The 19,443-nt window shown below is 48.7% G+C and overlaps 1 protein-coding gene across 1 annotated transcript in view; it reads left to right on the forward strand.

Annotated features, from left to right (window-relative positions):
- Positions 1 to 19,443, forward strand: part of LOC106591299 (uncharacterized) — a 105,905-nt gene that overhangs the window by 9,833 nt on the left and 76,629 nt on the right. Inside the window, exons 3-4 of the mRNA XM_082964613.1 lie at positions 14,723 to 15,007; positions 15,193 to 15,303. Of these exons, the coding sequence (XP_082820739.1) occupies positions 14,723 to 15,007; positions 15,193 to 15,303 (396 nt within the window). The remainder of the gene's footprint in view (positions 1 to 14,722; positions 15,008 to 15,192; positions 15,304 to 19,443) is intronic.

Consider the following 19,443-nt stretch of genomic DNA (forward strand, 5'->3'; position numbering starts at 1 on the left):
CCATGCTGCTGTTAGATTGGTAACCAACACTAGACACTCTACCATGCTGCTGTTAGATTGGTAACCAACACTAGACACTCTACCGTGCTGCTGTTAGATTGGTAACCAACACTAGACACTCTACCGTGCTGCTGTTAGATTGGTAACCAACACTAGACACTCTACCATGCTGCTGTTAGATTGGTAACCAACACTAGACACTCTACCATGCTGCTGTTAGATTGGTAACCAACACTAGACACTCTACCATGCTGCTGTTAGATTGGTAACCAACACTAGACACTCTACCATGCTGCTGTTAGATTGGTAACCAACACTAGACACTCTACCATGCTGCTGTTAGATTGGTAACCAACACTAGACACTCTACCATGCTGCTGTTAGATTGGTAACCAACACTAGACACTCTACCATGCTGCTGTTAGATTGGTAACCAACACTAGACACTCTACCGTGCTGCTGTTAGATTGGTAACCAACACTAGACACTCTACCGTGCTGCTGTTAGATTGGTAACCAACACTAGACACTCTACCGTGCTGCTGTTAGATTGGTAACCAACACTAGACACTCTACCATGCTGCTGTTAGATTGGTAACCAACACTAGACACTCTACCGTGCTGCTGTTAGATTGGTAACCAACACTAGACACTCTACCGTGCTGCTGTTAGATTGGTAACCAACACTAGACACTCTACCGTGCTGCTGTTAGATTGGTAACCAACACTAGACACTCTACCGTGCTGCTGTTAGATTGGTAACCAACACTAGACACTCTACCGTGCTGCTGTTAGATTGGTAACCAACACTAGACACTCTACCGTGCTGCTGTTAGATTGGTAACCAACACTAGACACTCTACCGTGCTGCTGTTAGATTGGTAACCAACACTAGACACTCTACCGTGCTGCTGTTAGATTGGTAACCAACACTAGACACTCTACCATGCTGCTGTTAGATTGGTAACCAACACTAGACACTCTACCATGCTGCTGTTAGATTGGTAACCAACACTAGACACTCTACCATGCTGCTGTTAGATTGGTAACCAACACTAGACACTCTACCATGCTGCTGTTAGATTGGTAACCAACACTAGACACTCTACCATGCTGCTGTTAGATTGGTAACCAACACTAGACACTCTACCATGCTGCTGTTAGATTGGTAACCAACACTAGACACTCTACCATGCTGCTGTTAGATTGGTAACCAACACTAGACACTCTACCATGCTGCTGTTAGATTGGTAACCAACACTAGACACTCTACCATGCTGCTGTTAGATTGGTAACCAACACTAGACACTCTACCATGCTGCTGTTAGATTGGTAACCAACACTAGACACTCTACCATGCTGCTGTTAGATTGGTAACCAACACTAGACACTCTACCATGCTGCTGTTAGATTGGTAACCAACACTAGACACTCTACCATGCTGCTGTTAGATTGGTAACCAACACTAGACACTCTACCATGCTGCTGTTAGATTGGTAACCAACACTAGACACTCTACCATGCTGCTGTTAGATTGGTAACCAACACTAGACACTCTACCATGCTGCTGTTAGATTGGTAACCAACACTAGACACTCTACCGTGCTGCTGTTAGATTGGTAACCAACACTAGACACTCTACCGTGCTGCTGTTAGATTGGTAACCAACACTAGACACTCTACCGTGCTGCTGTTAGATTGGTAACCAACACTAGACACTCTACCATGCTGCTGTTAGATTGGTAACCAACACTAGACACTCTACCATGCTGCTGTTAGATTGGTAACCAACACTAGACACTCTACCATGCTGCTGTTAGATTGGTAACCAACACTAGACACTCTACCATGCTGCTGTTAGATTGGTAACCAACACTAGACACTCTACCATGCTGCTGTTAGATTGGTAACCAACACTAGACACTCTACCGTGCTGCTGTTAGATTGGTAACCAACACTAGACACTCTACCGTGCTGCTGTTAGATTGGTAACCAACACTAGACACTCTACCGTGCTGCTGTTAGATTGGTAACCAACACTAGACACTCTACCATGCTGCTGTTAGATTGGTAACCAACACTAGACACTCTACCATGCTGCTGTTAGATTGGTAACCAACACTAGACACTCTACCATGCTGCTGTTAGATTGGTAACCAACACTAGACACTCTACCATGCTGCTGTTAGATTGGTAACCAACACTAGACACTCTACCATGCTGCTGTTAGATTGGTAACCAACACTAGACACTCTACCATGCTGCTGTTAGATTGGTAACCAACACTAGACACTCTACCATGCTGCTGTTAGATTGGTAACCAACACTAGACACTCTACCATGCTGCTGTTAGATTGGTAACCAACACTAGACACTCTACCATGCTGCTGTTAGATTGGTAACCAACACTAGACACTCTACCATGCTGCTGTTAGATTGGTAACCAACACTAGACACTCTACCATGCTGCTGTTAGATTGGTAACCAACACTAGACACTCTACCATGCTGCTGTTAGATTGGTAACCAACACTAGACACTCTACCATGCTGCTGTTAGATTGGTAACCAACACTAGACACTCTACCATGCTGCTGTTAGATTGGTAACCAACACTAGACACTCTACCATGCTGCTGTTAGATTGGTAACCAACACTAGACACTCTACCATGCTGCTGTTAGATTGGTAACCAACACTAGACACTCTACCATGCTGCTGTTAGATTGGTAACCAACACTAGACACTCTACCGTGCTGCTGTTAGATTGGTAACCAACACTAGACACTCTACCATGCTGCTGTTAGATTGGTAACCAACACTAGACACTCTACCATGCTGCTGTTAGATTGGTAACCAACACTAGACACTCTACCATGCTGCTGTTAGATTGGTAACCAACACTAGACACTCTACCATGCTGCTGTTAGATTGGTAACCAACACTAGACACTCTACCATGCTGCTGTTAGATTGGTAACCAACACTAGACACTCTACCATGCTGCTGTTAGATTGGTAACCAACACTAGACACTCTACCATGCTGCTGTTAGATTGGTAACCAACACTAGACACTCTACCATGCTGCTGTTAGATTGGTAACCAACACTAGACACTCTACCGTGCTGCTGTTAGATTGGTAACCAACACTAGACACTCTACCGTGCTGCTGTTAGATTGGTAACCAACACTAGACACTCTACCGTGCTGCTGTTAGATTGGTAACCAACACTAGACACTCTACCGTGCTGCTGTTAGATTGGTAACCAACACTAGACACTCTACCGTGCTGCTGTTAGATTGGTAACCAACACTAGACACTCTACCGTGCTGCTGTTAGATTGGTAACCAACACTAGACACTCTACCGTGCTGCTGTTAGATTGGTAACCAACACTAGACACTCTACCGTGCTGCTGTTAGATTGGTAACCAACACTAGACACTCTACCGTGCTGCTGTTAGATTGGTAACCAACACTAGACACTCTACCGTGCTGCTGTTAGATTGGTAACCAACACTAGACACTCTACCATGCTGCTGTTAGATTGGTAACCAACACTAGACACTCTACCATGCTGCTGTTAGATTGGTAACCAACACTAGACACTCTACCATGCTGCTGTTAGATTGGTAACCAACACTAGACACTCTACCATGCTGCTGTTAGATTGGTAACCAACACTAGACACTCTACCATGCTGCTGTTAGATTGGTAACCAACACTAGACACTCTACCGTGCTGCTGTTAGATTGGTAACCAACACTAGACACTCTACCGTGCTGCTGTTAGATTGGTAACCAACACTAGACACTCTACCGTGCTGCTGTTAGATTGGTAACCAACACTAGACACTCTACCATGCTGCTGTTAGATTGGTAACCAACACTAGACACTCTACCATGCTGCTGTTAGATTGGTAACCAACACTAGACACTCTACCATGCTGCTGTTAGATTGGTAACCAACACTAGACACTCTACCATGCTGCTGTTAGATTGGTAACCAACACTAGACACTCTACCATGCTGCTGTTAGATTGGTAACCAACACTAGACACTCTACCATGCTGCTGTTAGATTGGTAACCAACACTAGACACTCTACCATGCTGCTGTTAGATTGGTAACCAACACTAGACACTCTACCATGCTGCTGTTAGATTGGTAACCAACACTAGACACTCTACCGTGCTGCTGTTAGATTGGTAACCAACACTAGACACTCTACCGTGCTGCTGTTAGATTGGTAACCAACACTAGACACTCTACCGTGCTGCTGTTAGATTGGTAACCAACACTAGACACTCTACCGTGCTGCTGTTAGATTGGTAACCAACACTAGACACTCTACCGTGCTGCTGTTAGATTGGTAACCAACACTAGACACTCTACCATGCTGCTGTTAGATTGGTAACCAACACTAGACACTCTACCATGCTGCTGTTAGATTGGTAACCAACACTAGACACTCTACCATGCTGCTGTTAGATTGGTAACCAACACTAGACACTCTACCATGCTGCTGTTAGATTGGTAACCAACACTAGACACTCTACCATGCTGCTGTTAGATTGGTAACCAACACTAGACACTCTACCGTGCTGCTGTTAGATTGGTAACCAACACTAGACACTCTACCGTGCTGCTGTTAGATTGGTAACCAACACTAGACACTCTACCGTGCTGCTGTTAGATTGGTAACCAACACTAGACACTCTACCATGCTGCTGTTAGATTGGTAACCAACACTAGACACTCTACCATGCTGCTGTTAGATTGGTAACCAACACTAGACACTCTACCATGCTGCTGTTAGATTGGTAACCAACACTAGACACTCTACCATGCTGCTGTTAGATTGGTAACCAACACTAGACACTCTACCATGCTGCTGTTAGATTGGTAACCAACACTAGACACTCTACCATGCTGCTGTTAGATTGGTAACCAACACTAGACACTCTACCATGCTGCTGTTAGATTGGTAACCAACACTAGACACTCTACCATGCTGCTGTTAGATTGGTAACCAACACTAGACACTCTACCATGCTGCTGTTAGATTGGTAACCAACACTAGACACTCTACCATGCTGCTGTTAGATTGGTAACCAACACTAGACACTCTACCATGCTGCTGTTAGATTGGTAACCAACACTAGACACTCTACCATGCTGCTGTTAGATTGGTAACCAACACTAGACACTCTACCATGCTGCTGTTAGATTGGTAACCAACACTAGACACTCTACCATGCTGCTGTTAGATTGGTAACCAACACTAGACACTCTACCATGCTGCTGTTAGATTGGTAACCAACACTAGACACTCTACCATGCTGCTGTTAGATTGGTAACCAACACTAGACACTCTACCATGCTGCTGTTAGATTGGTAACCAACACTAGACACTCTACCATGCTGCTGTTAGATTGGTAACCAACACTAGACACTCTACCATGCTGCTGTTAGATTGGTAACCAACACTAGACACTCTACCATGCTGCTGTTAGATTGGTAACCAACACTAGACACTCTACCGTGCTGCTGTTAGATTGGTAACCAACACTAGACACTCTACCGTGCTGCTGTTAGATTGGTAACCAACACTAGACACTCTACCGTGCTGATGTTAGATTGGTAACCAACACTAGACACTCTACCGTGCTGCTGTTAGATTGGTAACCAACACTAGACACTCTACCATGCTGCTGTTAGATTGGTAACCAACACTAGACACTCTACCATGCTGCTGTTAGATTGGTAACCAACACTAGACACTCTACCATGCTGCTGTTAGATTGGTAACCAACACTAGACACTCTACCATGCTGCTGTTAGATTGGTAACCAACACTAGACACTCTACCATGCTGCTGTTAGATTGGTAACCAACACTAGACACTCTACCGTGCTGCTGTTAGATTGGTAACCAACACTAGACACTCTACCGTGCTGCTGTTAGATTGGTAACCAACACTAGACACTCTACCGTGCTGCTGTTAGATTGGTAACCAACACTAGACACTCTACCGTGCTGCTGTTAGATTGGTAACCAACACTAGACACTCTACCATGCTGCTGTTAGATTGGTAACCAACACTAGACACTCTACCATGCTGCTGTTAGATTGGTAACCAACACTAGACACTCTACCATGCTGCTGTTAGATTGGTAACCAACACTAGACACTCTACCATGCTGCTGTTAGATTGGTAACCAACACTAGACACTCTACCGTGCTGCTGTTAGATTGGTAACCAACACTAGACACTCTACCGTGCTGCTGTTAGATTGGTAACCAACACTAGACACTCTACCATGCTGCTGTTAGATTGGTAACCAACACTAGACACTCTACCATGCTGCTGTTAGATTGGTAACCAACACTAGACACTCTACCATGCTGCTGTTAGATTGGTAACCAACACTAGACACTCTACCGTGCTGCTGTTAGATTGGTAACCAACACTAGACACTCTACCGTGCTGCTGTTAGATTGGTAACCAACACTAGACACTCTACCATGCTGCTGTTAGATTGGTAACCAACACTAGACACTCTACCATGCTGCTGTTAGATTGGTAACCAACACTAGACACTCTACCATGCTGCTGTTAGATTGGTAACCAACACTAGACACTCTACCATGCTGCTGTTAGATTGGTAACCAACACTAGACACTCTACCATGCTGCTGTTAGATTGGTAACCAACACTAGACACTCTACCATGCTGCTGTTAGATTGGTAACCAACACTAGACACTCTACCATGCTGCTGTTAGATTGGTAACCAACACTAGACACTCTACCATGCTGCTGTTAGATTGGTAACCAACACTAGACACTCTACCATGCTGCTGTTAGATTGGTAACCAACACTAGACACTCTACCATGCTGCTGTTAGATTGGTAACCAACACTAGACACTCTACCATGCTGCTGTTAGATTGGTAACCAACACTAGACACTCTACCGTGCTGATGTTAGATTGGTAACCAACACTAGACACTCTACCGTGCTGCTGTTAGATTGGTAACCAACACTAGACACTCTACCGTGCTGCTGTTAGATTGGTAACCAACACTAGACACTCTACCGTGCTGCTGTTAGATTGGTAACCAACACTAGACACTCTACCGTGCTGCTGTTAGATTGGTAACCAACACTAGACACTCTACCGTGCTGCTGTTAGATTGGTAACCAACACTAGACACTCTACCGTGCTGCTGTTAGATTGGTAACCAACACTAGACACTCTACCGTGCTGCTGTTAGATTGGTAACCAACACTAGACACTCTACCATGCTGCTGTTAGATTGGTAACCAACACTAGACACTCTACCATGCTGCTGTTAGATTGGTAACCAACACTAGACACTCTACCATGCTGCTGTTAGATTGGTAACCAACACTAGACACTCTACCATGCTGCTGTTAGATTGGTAACCAACACTAGACACTCTACCATGCTGCTGTTAGATTGGTAACCAACACTAGACACTCTACCATGCTGCTGTTAGATTGGTAACCAACACTAGACACTCTACCGTGCTGCTGTTAGATTGGTAACCAACACTAGACACTCTACCGTGCTGCTGTTAGATTGGTAACCAACACTAGACACTCTACCATGCTGCTGTTAGATTGGTAACCAACACTAGACACTCTACCATGCTGCTGTTAGATTGGTAACCAACACTAGACACTCTACCATGCTGCTGTTAGATTGGTAACCAACACTAGACACTCTACCATGCTGCTGTTAGATTGGTAACCAACACTAGACACTCTACCATGCTGCTGTTAGATTGGTAACCAACACTAGACACTCTACCGTGCTGCTGTTAGATTGGTAACCAACACTAGACACTCTACCGTGCTGCTGTTAGATTGGTAACCAACACTAGACACTCTACCGTGCTGCTGTTAGATTGGTAACCAACACTAGACACTCTACCGTGCTGCTGTTAGATTGGTAACCAACACTAGACACTCTACCGTGCTGCTGTTAGATTGGTAACCAACACTAGACACTCTACCATGCTGCTGTTAGATTGGTAACCAACACTAGACACTCTACCGTGCTGCTGTTAGATTGGTAACCAACACTAGACACTCTACCGTGCTGCTGTTAGATTGGTAACCAACACTAGACACTCTACCGTGCTGCTGTTAGATTGGTAACCAACACTAGACACTCTACCGTGCTGCTGTTAGATTGGTAACCAACACTAGACACTCTACCGTGCTGCTGTTAGATTGGTAACCAACACTAGACACTCTACCGTGCTGCTGTTAGATTGGTAACCAACACTAGACACTCTACCATGCTGCTGTTAGATTGGTAACCAACACTAGACACTCTACCGTGCTGCTGTTAGATTGGTAACCAACACTAGACACTCTACCGTGCTGCTGTTAGATTGGTAACCAACACTAGACACTCTACCGTGCTGCTGTTAGATTGGTAACCAACACTAGACACTCTACCGTGCTGCTGTTAGATTGGTAACCAACACTAGACACTCTACCGTGCTGCTGTTAGATTGGTAACCAACACTAGACACTCTACCGTGCTGCTGTTAGATTGGTAACCAACACTAGACACTCTACCGTGCTGCTGTTAGATTGGTAACCAACACTAGACACTCTACCGTGCTGCTGTTAGATTGGTAACCAACACTAGACACTCTACCGTGCTGCTGTTAGATTGGTAACCAACACTAGACACTCTACCATGCTGCTGTTAGATTGGTAACCAACACTAGACACTCTACCATGCTGCTGTTAGATTGGTAACCAACACTAGACACTCTACCATGCTGCTGTTAGATTGGTAACCAACACTAGACACTCTACCATGCTGCTGTTAGATTGGTAACCAACACTAGACACTCTACCGTGCTGCTGTTAGATTGGTAACCAACACTAGACACTCTACCGTGCTGCTGTTAGATTGGTAACCAACACTAGACACTCTACCGTGCTGCTGTTAGATTGGTAACCAACACTAGACACTCTACCGTGCTGCTGTTAGATTGGTAACCAACACTAGACACTCTACCGTGCTGCTGTTAGATTGGTAACCAACACTAGACACTCTACCGTGCTGCTGTTAGATTGGTAACCAACACTAGACACTCTACCGTGCTGCTGTTAGATTGGTAACCAACACTAGACACTCTACCGTGCTGCTGTTAGATTGGTAACCAACACTAGACACTCTACCGTGCTGCTGTTAGATTGGTAACCAACACTAGACACTCTACCGTGCTGCTGTTAGATTGGTAACCAACACTAGACACTCTACCGTGCTGCTGTTAGATTGGTAACCAACACTAGACACTCTACCGTGCTGCTGTTAGATTGGTAACCAACACTAGACACTCTACCGTGCTGCTGTTAGATTGGTAACCAACACTAGACACTCTACCGTGCTGCTGTTAGATTGGTAACCAACACTAGACACTCTACCGTGCTGCTGTTAGATTGGTAACCAACACTAGACACTCTACCATGCTGCTGTTAGATTGGTAACCAACACTAGACACTCTACCATGCTGCTGTTAGATTGGTAACCAACACTAGACACTCTACCATGCTGCTGTTAGATTGGTAACCAACACTAGACACTCTACCATGCTGCTGTTAGATTGGTAACCAACACTAGACACTCTACCATGCTGCTGTTAGATTGGTAACCAACACTAGACACTCTACCATGCTGCTGTTAGATTGGTAACCAACACTAGACACTCTACCATGCTGCTGTTAGATTGGTAACCAACACTAGACACTCTACCATGCTGCTGTTAGATTGGTAACCAACACTAGACACTCTACCGTGCTGCTGTTAGACTGGTAACCAACACTAGACACTCTACCGTGCTGCTGTTAGACTGGTAACCAACACTAGACACTCTACCGTGCTGCTGTTAGATTGGTAACCAACACTAGACACTCTACCATGCTGCTGTTAGATTGGTAACCAACACTAGACACTCTACCATGCTGCTGTTAGATTGGTAACCAACACTAGACACTCTACCATGCTGCTGTTAGATTGGTAACCAACACTAGACACTCTACCATGTTGCTGTTAGATTGGTAACCAACACTAGATACTCTACCATGCTGCTGTTAGATTGGTCACCAACACTAGACACTCTACCATGCTGCTGTTAGATTGGTAACCAACACATCACTGTATATTCCTGTATCTGTGGTTCACGACTGCTGCTGCTGCTACTAAAGGCAGGATAGGTTTCACTTTCCTGGGAAGACTGGAGACTGGAGGGTTGAGTGGACTATGGAAGACTGGAGTGGACTATGGAAGACTGGAGTGGACTATGGAAGACTGGAGTGGACTATGGAAGACTGGAGTGGACTATGGAAGACTGGAGTGGACTATGGAAGACTGGAGGGGACTCTGGAAGACTGGAGTGGACTCTGGAAGACTGGAGTGGACTCTGGAAGACTGGAGTGGACTCTGGAATACTGGAGTGGACTATGGAATACTGGAGGGGACTCTGGAAGACTGGAGTGGACTATGGAATACTGGAGGGCCCTGTGAGGGTTGGGAGGAGGAGATGAGAGAGTTAACTTTAGCTGTTTTGGATCTGAGGGGTCCTTTGGTTGACTCGGGAGACGGAGGGCACTTCGTCAGGGATAGTTTGCTAGATGCTGCGCTGTCACTGTCCTGTTCAGAAAAGCTAAAGCCGTTCAGGGAGTTCTTGGGATGAGTTCAGGATGATTCACAGTGGAGCATACCCAGAGAATCCAGGTAGAAGGTGCCGTCTGGGCCGTTAGTCTGTGGGAGAAGGCAGAGGACCATTTCACTCTCCAGAGTACAGACGCTCGCTGATCTAGGAGCTGATGGACGAGCCCCTGCTGCCCACACACACAAATGAGTCATCCTGTAAGGGGGTGAGCACCTCGATGTTGACCTCTGCACCCCCCACAGAAGATGTGTAGGAGTCAAACTCGTCGTTGATGCTGCTGATGATGCTGACGGGCCGGGAGCCGGAGGCCTGCAGGGAGCAGTCGCTGTTGAAGCTGATGATGCTGGAGGGCCTGCAGGGAGCAGTCGCTGTTGGAGCTGATGATGCTGGAGGGCCTGCAGGGAGCAGTCGCTGTTGAAGCTGATGATGCTGGAGGGCCTGCAGGGAGCAGTCGCTGTTGAAGCTAATGATGCTGGAGGGCCTGCAGGGAGCAGTCGCTGTTGGAGCTGTTGATGCTGGAGGGCCTGCAGGGAGCAGTCGCTGTTGAAGCTGATGATGCTGGAGGGCCTGCAGGGAGCAGTCGCTGTTGAAGCTGATGATGCTGGAGGGCCTGCAGGGAGCAGTCGCTGTTGGAGCTGATGATGCTGGAGGGCCTGCAGGGAGCAGTCGCTGTTGAAGCTGATGATGCTGGAGGGCCTGCAGGGAGCAGTCGCTGTTGAAGCTAATGATGCTGGAGGGCCTGCAGGGAGCAGTCGCTGTTGGAGCTGTTGATGCTGGAGGGCCTGCAGGGAGCAGTCGCTGTTGAAGCTGATGATGCTGGAGGGCCTGCAGGGAGCAGTCGCTGTTGAAGCTGATGATGCTGGAGGGCCTGCAGGGAGCAGTCGCTGTTGGAGCTGATGATGCTGGAGGGCCTGCAGGGAGCAGTCGCTGTTGGAGCTGATGATGCTGGAGGGCTCGTTGTCTATGATTCTGCCGATGGAAGGCTCCTCTTCCACAGTGAACACCAGCTCATCCTCTCCGTTCAGCTCCACAGGCTGCTGCAGGGTGACCGTAGCCCGGAGGATGTCCCTGTCCAGGCACCTCTCTCTCAGGGTGACCGTAGCCCGGGGGATGTCCCTGTCCAGGCACCTCTCTCTCAGGGTGGACCGTAGCCCGGAGGATGTCCCTGTCCAGGCACCTCTCTCTCAGGGTGGACCGTAGCCCGGAGGATGTCCCTGTCCAGGCACCTCTCTCTCAGGGTGGACCGTAGCCCGGAGGATGTCCCTGTCCAGGCACCTCTCTCTCAGGGTGACCGTAGCCCGGAGGATGTCCCTGTCCAGGCACCTCTCTCTCAGGGTGACCGTAGCCCTGAGGATGTCCCTGTCCAGGCACCTCTCTCTCAGGGTGACCGTAGCCCGGAGGATGTCCCTGTCCAGGCACCTCTCAGGGTGACCGTAGCCCGGAGGATGTCCCTGTCCAGGCACCTCTCTCTCAGGGTGGACCGTAGCCCGGAGGATGTCCCTGTCCAGGCACCTCTCTCTCAGGGTGACCGTAGCCTGGAGGATGTCCCTGTCCAGGCACCTCTCTCTCAGGGTGACCGTAGCCCTGAGGATGTCCCTGTCCAGGCACCTCTCTCTCAGGGTGACCGTAGCCCTGAGGATTCCCTGTCCAGGCACCTCTCTCTCAGGGTGACCGTAGCCCGGAGGATGTCCCTGTCCAGGCACCTCTCTCTCAGGGTGACCGTAGCCCTGAGGATGTCCCTGTCCAGGCACCTCTCTCTCAGGGTGACCGTAGCCCTGAGGATGTCCCTGTCCAGGCACCTCTCTCTCAGGGTGGAGCGTAGCCCGGAGGATGTCCCTGTCCAGGCACCTCTCTCTCAGGGTGACCGTAGCCCGGAGGATGTCCCTGTCCAGGCACCTCTCTCTCAGGGTGACCGTAGCCCGGAGGATGTCCCTGTCCAGGCACCTCTCTCTCAGGGTGACCGTAGCCCGGAGGATGTCCCTGTCCAGGCACCTCTCTCTCAGGGTGGACCGTAGCCCGGAGGATGTCCCTGTCCAGGCACCTCTCTCTCAGGGTGACCGTAGCCCTGAGGATGTCCCTGTCCAGGCACCTCTCTCTCAGGGTGACCGTAGCCCGGAGGATGTCCCTGTCCAGGCACCTCTCTCTCAGGGTGACCGTAGCCCGGAGGATGTCCCTGTCCAGGCACCTCTCTCTCAGGGTGACCGTAGCCCGGAGGATGTCCCTGTCCAGGCACCTCTCTCTCAGGGTGGAGCGTAGCTGGCACACCTCTACAGGTCCCCTGGTCTGGGTCATATCAAGGAAAGGGTCCCCAGACGCCCCCTGTTTTCCAACCTGATGGCTCACTCCCATGGGGGGGACCTCTCCTCTGCCTCTCCGTTGCCCCTGCGTGAGTCTCTCTGCTGTGGGGGAGGGGGAGCAGGCTTGGGTAATGGTTTCCTGTTGAAGTAAACCTTCTCCCGTACTACTGGCTCAGAGGCTGGCACCGTGGCCACACCCTGTTTGATTGGGCTTGGATGCATACTGCAACACAGAAACACGGAGACTTACAAAACAGTGTATATAGGAAATGTGCTACATACTTAGACTTTCTGCATAATTCACATGTTCAAGACATAACATTATAACTTTAGACTTATTGAAAAAGTCTATATAATTTTCTCCACCATTTTCCCATTTCCTGCTGTAGATTTACAGTTAATTCAATCGCATAATGAAATCACGGTGGAATACATTGTGAGGCAAATATAAATTACTTTAAAATTGCCAGTCAATACATTTAAAGGTTACACATGAACATCAATAGGCATGAATGTCAATAATATGAATCAGTGTGTGTAGATTATAATTAAACTAAATAAATACCTGCTGTCATTACACCTAATTATCTGGAGCAGATATTTACCGAATCCGAGGGCAGTGATCTGTTTTATCTGGTATCTGTGTAGGTGTTGTATCTCAGCCAGTGATCTGTTTTATCTGGTATCTGTGTAGGTGCTGTATCTCAGCCAGTGATCTGTTTTATCTTGTATCTGTAGGTGCTGTATCTCAGCCAGTGATCTCTGTTTTATCTGGTATCTGTGTAGGTGCTGTATCTCAGCCAGTGATCTGTTTTATCTTGTATCTGTGTAGGTGCTGTATCTCAGCCAGTGATCTGTTTTATCTTGTATCTGTGTAGGTGCTGTATCTCAGCCAGTGATCTGTTTTATCTTGTATCTGTGTAGGTGCTGTATCTCAGCCAGTGATCTGTTTTATCTGGTATCTGTGTAGGTGCTGTATCTCAGCCAGTGATCTGTTTTATCTTGTATCTGTGTAGGTGCTGTATCTCAGCCAGTGATCTGTTTTATCTGGTATCTGTGTAGGTGCTGTATCTCAGCCAGTGATCTGTTTTATCTGGTATCTGTGTAGGTGCTGTATCTCAGCCAGTGATCTGTTTTATCTGGTATCTGTGTAGGTGCTGTATCTCAGCCAGTGATCTGTTTTATCTGGTATCTGTGTAGGTGCTGTATCTCAGCCAGTGATCTGTTTTATCTGGTATCTGTGTAGGTGCTGTATCTCAGCCAGTGATCTGTTTTATCTTGTATCTGTGTAGGTGCTGTATCTCAGCCAGTGATCTGTTTTATCTGGTATCTGTGTAGGTGCTGTATCTCAGCCAGTGATCTGTTTTATCTGGTATCTGTGTAGGTGCTGTATCTCAGCCAGTGATCTGTTTTATCTGGTATCTGTGTAGGTGCTGTATCTCAGCCAGTGATCTGTTTTATCTGGTATCTGTGTAGGTGCTGTATCTCAGCCAGTGATCTGTTTTATCTGGTATCTGTGTAGGTGCTGTATCTCAGCCAGTGATCTGTTTTATCTTGTATCTGTGTAGGTGCTGTATCTCAGCCAGTGATCTGTTTTATCTTGTATCTGTGTAGGTGCTGTATCTCAGCCAGTGATCTGTTTTATCTGGTGTCTGTGTAGGTGCTGTATCTCAGCCAGTGATCTGTTTTATCTGGTATCTGTGTAGGTGCTGTATCTCAGCCAGTGATCTCTATTGATGGAACTAAAGGCTGGGGGGTGGTCCTGAAGTGTGAGTCTGGAGGCTGGTTTCCTGAACCTGAGATGGAGTGGCTGGACAGTTCTGGAACCATCCTCCCTGCTGATGGACCTCCAGAGATACACAGGGACTCAGAGGGCCTCTACACTGTGAGACGACATGTCACCGTGAACCAGACTGACACCAACAGGTTCACCTGTAGAGTTCAACAGCAGGAGATCAACCACCTGAAGGAGACAGAGATTCATGTCCCAGGTGAGGTCTTCATTGGTTAACCCAAATACCTGAGACCCCTAGTTAGTTAGACTAGTTAGTGGAGGACGGTTTCCTAGGGGATGACCTGATTGGTCTGTTTTCAGTAGTATTTATAAATGATGCTTTACTTCCTGTACAGTATATATGTAGTGTTGTAATGGTTTGACATGGCTTCTCTGTTTCAGATGAGGTGTTTCCTAAATCACAAGTAGGGTTGATTGTTGGTCTAATAGCAGCAGCTGTTGTAGTTCTTACAGCTTCAGCTGGTGGTGTCTACTGGTGGAGAAAACATAAAGGTGAGTTTAACCTTGATGTCTGACTGGTCCTTGATGTCTCATCATTAAACAATTTCAGTTTTTTAAAATATTTGTATATATTTGCAAAAAATGTCTAAATACCTGTTTTTGCTTTGTCATTATGGGGTGTTGCTTAGATTATAACTAGGAATGATCCATATCCTGTCCATTAGACTCTATTCATTTATACCAGGTTACCTTCAGACCAGTCCTGTATTAGATCAGGATATAACTAGGAATGATCCATATCCTGTCCATTAGACTCTATTCATTTATACCAGGTTACCTTCAGTCCTGTATTAGATCAGGATATAACTAGGAATGATCCATATCCTGTCCATTAGACTCTATTCATTTATACCAGGTTACCTTCAGACCTGTATTGGATCAGGATATAACTAGGAATGATCCATATCCTGTCCATTAGACTCTATTAATTTATACCAGGTTACCTTCAGTCCTGTATTGGATCAGGATATAACTAGGAATGACCCATATCCTGTCCATTAGACTCTATTCATTTATACCAGGTTACCTTCAGTCCTGTATTAGATCAGGATATAACTAGGAATGACCCATATCCTGTCCATTAGACTCTATTCATTTATACCAGGTTACCTTCAGTCCTGTATTAGATCAGGATATAACTAGGAATGATCCATATCCTGTCCATTAGACATTCAGCTTGTTGTCGTTGTAGATCACAACATGTTCAGGAGAGTTTTACCTTTTTACTACGGGGTCCAAATAGTTTCTAGCTCAAACAGTTCGGATGGTACAGACATTAAATAATCATTTGCACGCCGAGGTGTCCGATTGTGAAACAGCCAAACAGGATTTTACAGGATTCTACTGGATCTGGAACCTCACCTTGTCTTCAACCTGCGTAAGAACCTCTCTACCTCTGGTTACATATCACTGGAATATAAACCTTATCTAGTCTATCACCTGGGTAAGAACCTCTCTACCTCTGGTTACATATCACTGGAATATAAACCTTATCTAGTCTATCACCTGGGTAAGAACCTCTCTACCTCTGGTTACATATCACTGGAATATAAACCTGATCTAGTCTATCACCTGGGTAAGAACCTCTCTACTGGCTGTACTGGGTAGACCAGAGGAACCAGGCTCTGAGGGGTGACCAGTCCTCTACTGGCTGTACTGGGTAGAGAGGAACCAGGCTCTGAGGGGTGACCAGTCCTCTACTGGCTGTACTGGGTAGACCAGAGGAACCAGGCTCTGAGGGGTGACCAGTCCTCTACTGGCTGTACTGGGTAGACCAGAGGAACCAGGCTCTGAGGGGTGACCAGTCCTCTACTGGCTGTACTGGGTAGAGAGGAACCAGGCTCTGAGGGGTGACCAGTCCTCTACTGGCTGTACTGGGTAGACCAGAGGAACCAGGCTCTGAGGGGTGACCAGTCCTCTACTGGCTGTACTGGGTAGACCAGAGGAACCAGGCTCTGAGGGGTGACCAGTCCTCTACTGGCTGTACTGGGTAGACCAGAGGAACCAGGCTCTGAGGGGTGACCAGTCCTCTACTGGCTGTACTGGGTAGAGAGGAACCAGGCTCTGAGGGGTGACCAGTCCTCTACTGGCTGTACTGGGTAGAGAGGAACCAGGCTCTGAGGGGTGACCAGTCCTCTACTGGCTGTACTGGGTAGAGAGGAACCAGGCTATGAGGGGTGACCAGTCCTCTACTGGCTGTACTGGGTAGACCAGAGGAACCAGGCTCTGAGGGGTGACCAGTCCTCTACTGGCTGTACTGGGTAGAGAGGAACCAGGCTCTGAGGGGTGACCAGTCCTCTACTGGCTGTACTGGGTAGAGAGGAACCAGGCTCTGAGGGGTGACCAGTCCTCTACTGGCTGTACTGGGTAGAGAGGAACCAGGCTCTGAGGGGTGACCAGTCCTCTACTGGCTGTACTGGGTAGACCAGAGGAACCAGGCTCTGAGGGGTGACCAGTCCTCTACTGGCTGTACTGGGTAGAGAGGAACCAGGCTCTGAGGGGTGACCAGTCCTCTACTGGCTGTACTGGGTAGACCAGAGGAACCAGGCTCTGAGGGGTGACCAGTCCTCTACTGGCTGTACTGGGTAGACCAGAGGAACCAGGCTCTGAGGGGTGACCAGTCCTCTACTGGCTGTACTGGGTAGAGAGGAACCAGGCTCTGAGGGGTGACCAGTCCTCTACTGGCTGTACTGGGTAGACCAGAGGAACCAGGCTCTGAGGGGTGACCAGTCCTCTACTGGCTGTACTGGGTAGACCAGAGGAACCAGGCTCTGAGGGGTGACCAGTCCTCTACTGGCTGTACTGGGTAGAGAGGAACCAGGCTCTGAGGGGTGACCAGTCCTCTACTGGCTGTACTGGGTAGACCAGAGGAACCAGGCTCTGAGGGGTGACCAGTCCTCTACTGGCTGTACTGGGTAGACCAGAGGAACCAGGCTCTGAGGGGTGACCAGTCCTCTACTGGCTGTACTGGGTAGACCAGAGGAACCAGGTTCTGAGGGGTGACCAGTCCTCTACTGGCTGTACTGGGTAGACCAGAGGAACCAGGCTCTGAGGGGTGACCAGTCCTCTACTGGCTGTACTGGGTAGACCAGAGGAACCAGGCTCTGAGGGGTGACCAGTCCTCTACTGGCTGTACTGGGTAGACCAGAGGAACCAGGCTCTGAGGGGTGACCAGTCCTCTACTGGCTGTACTGGGTAGACCAGAGGAACCAGGCTCTGAGGGGTGACCAGTCCTCTACTGGCTGTACTGGGTAGACCAGAGGAACCAGGCTCTGAGGGGTGACCAGTCCTCTACTGGCTGTACTGGGTAGACCAGAGGAACCAGGCTCTGAGGGGTGACCAGTCCTCTACTGGCTGTACTGGGTAGAGAGGAACCAGGCTCTGAGGGGTGACCAGTCCTCTACTGGCTGTACTGGGTAGACCAGAGGAACCAGGCTCTGAGGGGTGACCAGTCCTCTACTGGCTGTACTGGCTAGACCAGAGGAACCAGGCTCTGAGGGGTGACCAGTCCTCTACTGGCTGTACTGGGTAGACCAGAGGAACCAGGCTCTGAGGGGTGACCAGTCCTCTACTGGCTGTACTGGGTAGACCAGAGGAACCAGGCTCTGAGGGGTGACCAGTCCTCTACTGGCTGTACTGGGTAGACCAGAGGAACCAGGCTCTGAGGGGTGACCAGTCCTCTACTGGCTGTACTGGGTAGCCAGAGGAACCAGGCTCTGAGGGGTGACCAGTCCTCTACTGGCTGTACTGGGTAGACCAGAGGAACCAGGCTCTGAGGGGTGACCAGTCCTCTACTGGCTGTACTGGGTAGACCAGAGGAACCAGGCTCTGAGGGGTGACCAGTCCTCTACTGGCTGTACTGGGTAGACCAGAGGAACCAGGCTCTGAGGGGTGACCAGTCCTCTACTGGCTGTACTGGGTAGACCAGAGGAACCAGGCTCTGAGGGGTGACCAGTCCTCTACTGGCTGTACTGGGTAGACCAGAGGAACCAGGCTCTGAGGGGTGACCAGTCCTCTACTGGCTGTACTGGGTAGACCAGAGGAACCAGGCTCTGAGGGGTGACCAGTCCTCTACTGGCTGTACTGGGTAGAGAGGAACCAGGCTCTGAGGGGTGACCAGTCCTCTACTGGCTGTACTGGGTAGACCAGAGGAACCAGGCTCTGAGGGGTGACCAGTCCTCTACTGGCTGTACTGGGTAGACCAGAGGAACCAGGCTCTGAGGGGTGACCAGTCCTCTACTGGCTGTACTGGGTAGAGAGGAACCAGGCTCTGAGGGGTGACCAGTCCTCTACTGGCTGTACTGGGTAGAGAGGAACCAGGCTCTGAGGGGTGACCAGTCCTCTACTGGCTGTACTGGGTAGACCAGAGGAACCAGGCTCTGAGGGGTGACCAGTCCTCTACTGGCTGTACTGGGTAGACCAGAGGAACCAGGCTCTGAGGGGTGACCAGTCCTCTACTGGCTGTACTGGGTAGAGAGGAACCAGGCTCTGAGGGGTGACCAGTCCTCTACTGGCTGTACTGGGTAGACCAGAGGAACCAGGCTCTGAGGGGTGACCAGTCCTCTACTGGCTGTACTGGGTAGACCAGAGGAACCAGGCTCTGAGGGGTGACCAGTCCTCTACTGGCTGTAC

The sequence above is a fragment of the Salmo salar genome, chromosome 18 (assembly GCF_965601325.2).
Source record: "Salmo salar chromosome 18, fSalSal1, whole genome shotgun sequence".
Taxonomy (NCBI): domain Eukaryota; kingdom Metazoa; phylum Chordata; class Actinopteri; order Salmoniformes; family Salmonidae; genus Salmo; species Salmo salar.